The sequence below is a fragment of the Microtus ochrogaster genome, chromosome 5, assembly GCF_000317375.1.
Source record: "Microtus ochrogaster isolate Prairie Vole_2 chromosome 5, MicOch1.0, whole genome shotgun sequence".
NCBI classification, from domain to species: Eukaryota; Metazoa; Chordata; class Mammalia; order Rodentia; family Cricetidae; genus Microtus; species Microtus ochrogaster.
In genome coordinates this window covers 46,351,901-46,355,939 of record NC_022012.1, presented here as the reverse complement: position 1 = coordinate 46,355,939, position 4,039 = coordinate 46,351,901, and the positions used below count along the sequence as shown (strand labels likewise).

Genomic DNA, 4,039 nt, shown 5'->3' with positions numbered 1-4,039 from the left:
AAAGCTAAGACCAAGTTTCAGACAGCTTCAATTACTTTAAATAACCCATGCATTAGAATGGGTATTCTATAGTTTACGACAACTCAAATGTTAAACGAATCATATCCTGGACTGCAAAAAAAGACTACCTCATTACGCACAGAAAATTAAGTACAGACAGTAAAACAATTCTTGGGTCCCTTAATTTTCCATATCTACTATTTCTGTACAAAATGCAAAACCTAGATTTTTAGGGGAGGGGGACAGTGAGAGACGGAGGGAAGACAATGGTGTGTGTGTGTGTGTGTGTGTGTGTGTGTGTGTGTGTGTGTGTTGAACAAGAGAGATCAAACTAGAAAGCAGATAATGGGAAAAGAGAAAGAGACCTTAGGTGGGGTAGGATGGGGAATACATACCCTAAGGAAGAAGAGGGGACTGACTGACTGGGTGAGAGACAGGGAAAGGGCAGATGGGAAGGAGAATCAAATACAACACAAATAATAAAGGTGTAATGAAAAGACTATTATCTTTTTAATGTCAACAGTCTAGCATGAAACAGGGTAAGGCTCAGGAGCCTCCATCCCTAACTCATGAGCTACTGACAATCAATGGCTTCTCTAAGAAGGGCCTGTTTTCTTTACGAGTGTAGCCCATGGGGGGTTGGCTATGATACAATGGTAGTCCAGGCACAAACTGGACTTGGCAGATTACTAAAAAAAACTAAAAGAGGGCAGGAAATTAGAAAGGGAAAAAGAAGGCAGGGTGATTCTGGAAAGAATTAGGAAGCTGAAGTGGGGTATGTGAATATGATCAAAATACACAGTATGAAAGTATCAAAGTGTATTTACAATAGAAAGATGCACACTGTGTTTCTGTGTGCTGGTGTATGGTGCAGGTGACAACAGGGTCCAGAAGAGAGTGTCAGATCCCTGAAGCTGGAGTTTGAGGAGACCGTAAACTGTCCAGCATGGATGCTGTAAACTACACTCAGGTGCAAGAGCAGTTTGCATTCTTAACTACTGAGCCATCTGTCTAGCTCTTGGATATTTAATGTGCTGACAACATATAGAACTAATCTTTAACTAATATATAAAATTGAATTATAATTTTATTGTAATTTAAAAGGTCATCTAAAAAAGGTGTTTTTCAGTCTACATAACAAAATAAACATAAAAAAACAAAACATAATCTAAGTCATTCCCCACTACCTAAAAAACAAAATACTAATAGATTTCCCCCAGTTTACATTTTAATATAAAAGCTACTTAAAAAATAAGCACAAATAATTTTTTCAAAACATAAATTCAAAATCACTAAAACTCCCTCCCAATATAGTCATATAAGTTGTGTTTTCATTTCCACACCTCCACTCTAATATAAAAAATAATTTCTGTCAGGGCTAATCCCTGACATTGATAAGTAACAAATTAATATCAATTATAAGACAAACTACACTTTCCAAAGTAGTAATAAAGTTTCGTGTTCCTGCTAAAATTAGACTGCAGAGTAGCAGATGTTCCTTTCTTGTTTTTAATCCAGCTAAGTTTTCCATGCTTCTTTTTAATTTCTTTAGCAATCTTTCCCTATCCAAGAAGAATGCTAGGATTCAAATGATTAGAACTGAATTAAATCTACTGATACATTCAGAGGACACTGACATCTTGAGAATGCTTTATAATTAAGTCTCCATACATTGTGTATTTCTCCACAGTTAGATTATGCTAAGTTTTCAGTGCCAGTGCCACCTCTATATTTATCCCTAAGTATTTTGTTTCTGATGCTATTAATATTCATTTTAAACTCTGATTCCAATCTATGAAATTTTTAATGTTTTAAAACTGTAACTCTGGGGTGGGGAGATTGTTCAGCACTTAAGAGTACTTGCTGTGCAGGAAGGAAGATCTGAGCTTAAATCCCCAGACACCATATGTGAGAAAGGTGAGTATGGCTAGCCTACACTTGCAACCCCAGAGCTATGGGGCAGATATCCTCTTTAAGATCTCAGGGACCTGCTGGCCACCAGTTAGGTCTAGCTTCAGTCAAAGACTGGCCTCTGAAGGTATGTGTGCATGCACACAGTTTTAATCCTTTCTGATTTGTACACCTTATTCTTAACCTTCTTTTGCATCAAAGTCATTCCACGGTGATATTCATAATAGAAAATTCTAATAACCAACAATTTTCTTTAAAAATTTAATTGGCCAGTAATGGTGCCACATTTGTTTTCTTTTAATTATGTATATGTGTATACATGGATTTATGCACATGAATGCTGCCTGGTTCCTATACAAGCCAGAGATATCAAATCCTCTTGCAACCAGAGTTAGAGGAGGTTATGAGCCCCTGACATAGGTGTTGTAATAAAACATTGATCCTCTGTAATAACAAATGTTCTCTTAACCACTCTGAGCCATCTCTCCACTCCACCTGTATTATCTCAATCCCAAGACTCAGGACACTGACGGAGGAAAATTATGAACTCAAGGCTACCTAGAGTTATACACAGACACACTGATAGCTAAAAATAACATTGAAGAAAATACCCTGTTTTATTTCCCTAAATCAAAGGAGTGGATCTTAGTCAAGAAACTTCCAATAGAAAGAAATTAACCTAGGTATACAAACCTAGGCTGTCGTTCAAGTTCTAAATAGAAGAAAGTTAAAAAGAATGGCTCCTTCACACTGCCACTATTTTCTCCTGACAATGGGCTAAATTTATTGAGCACTAAATGCATGCTAGATTCTTATAATCATTGTCTCCTTCCTTGAGCAAATGAAATTATAGCCCTACTTTATAAAAAGGAAATCAAGAGCAAAATGGATTAAACAAAAGTCATACAGATTAACTATGAAAGCAAGGATAGAACTTTTTTTGACAGCTTGGTCCCAAATTTCATTAATGTTAACCTTAATAGTACTGTCTATCACCCATGATTATCTTCACAACCCACAGAATGCTAAGCATTATCAAGAGAAACAAAATAAACTTACTGGTTTCGGCATTTTCCTTCTCTTGTCTGTTACCTTCTTCAGGAACTCTTCAGTTCTATAAACTATTATCGCCTGTTAAGAAAAAAAGCACACTTTATGATCTTCCACATTAGGGCTCAGCTGCACCTTATACAAAAAGGAAGGACTACTTTAAAATCAGGTTAGTTCCCTGACGCTCATGTTCAGCATCTTCAGCTAGCATTTCACATTCCCTAAAAAGACTGGTATATGGTACAGGAAGCAGCGCATGTCTCAAATAGCATAGCATAAAGTATTTTATCTATTAAAACAGCAAGAAAATGTGATTTCTAAGGACCAAAGAATGACTCTCATACAATTTTATCCACAAACCCAGCCTTGTATGGAAAGGAACAGTAAAAATGAAGATAGGCAGACTCAAGTGCTAAGGAAAAATTAGGAATATTTTTCAACCTTTATTCTGTATTGTCAGATACAAAAAATGCTGATCAAATTGTTTTCCTTAAAAAGGAGTTTTCTCTTTGAAATTCTAAAACCTCAGGAAAGTAGACAATAGCTTATTCCCCTAAGGTGGACGGCAGCCACAGTTCTGCAAAGCAACACCCACGCCAGTCCCCAGCTAGCCAATGGCCTCCATAGCAAATGCTGATGTGTAAGCTCTCTAAGTAAGAAAGGGCCATCACAGGGGAAACATTCCTACTAAGAAACACCAACATCGATGAGTTTGCCTTTCTGAGAAATCTGTCATTATCAGCTCTCTAGGAAAAGAGATTCTAGCTCCAAATCTTCCTCTGACTAATGCTGTATCAGAGACACTGCAGATAAACTTATGTAGAGCCTACCACTGCCAAGATATATGTATGCACAGCTGAATTAACACATTCAAATAAGGTCATTTCCCTGAATTTTATTCAAGCACATGCCAATAAATGTCTATATACAGAAACTTCCTTTAGAGCTTTGTGGGTTGTGCTTTTTTTTAATATGAATCACTGGGCAGTGACATTCAGGATGAAACATAAAACACCCATTCCTCAACTTTTTGTACCCTATTTCCCTATCTCCTCTCTCTCTCTCTCTCTCTCTCTCT

General features: G+C 36.9%; 1 protein-coding gene across 1 annotated transcript in view; it reads right to left on the bottom strand.

Moving 5' to 3' along the window:
• Rdx (radixin) overlaps nucleotides 1-4,039 on the bottom strand; it is a 63,477-nt gene that overhangs the window by 45,099 nt on the left and 14,339 nt on the right. The window contains exon 2 of the mRNA XM_026779096.1: nucleotides 2,971-3,042. Coding sequence (XP_026634897.1) covers nucleotides 2,971-2,982 — 12 coding nt within the window. The 5' untranslated portion in view covers nucleotides 2,983-3,042. The remainder of the gene's footprint in view (nucleotides 1-2,970; nucleotides 3,043-4,039) is intronic.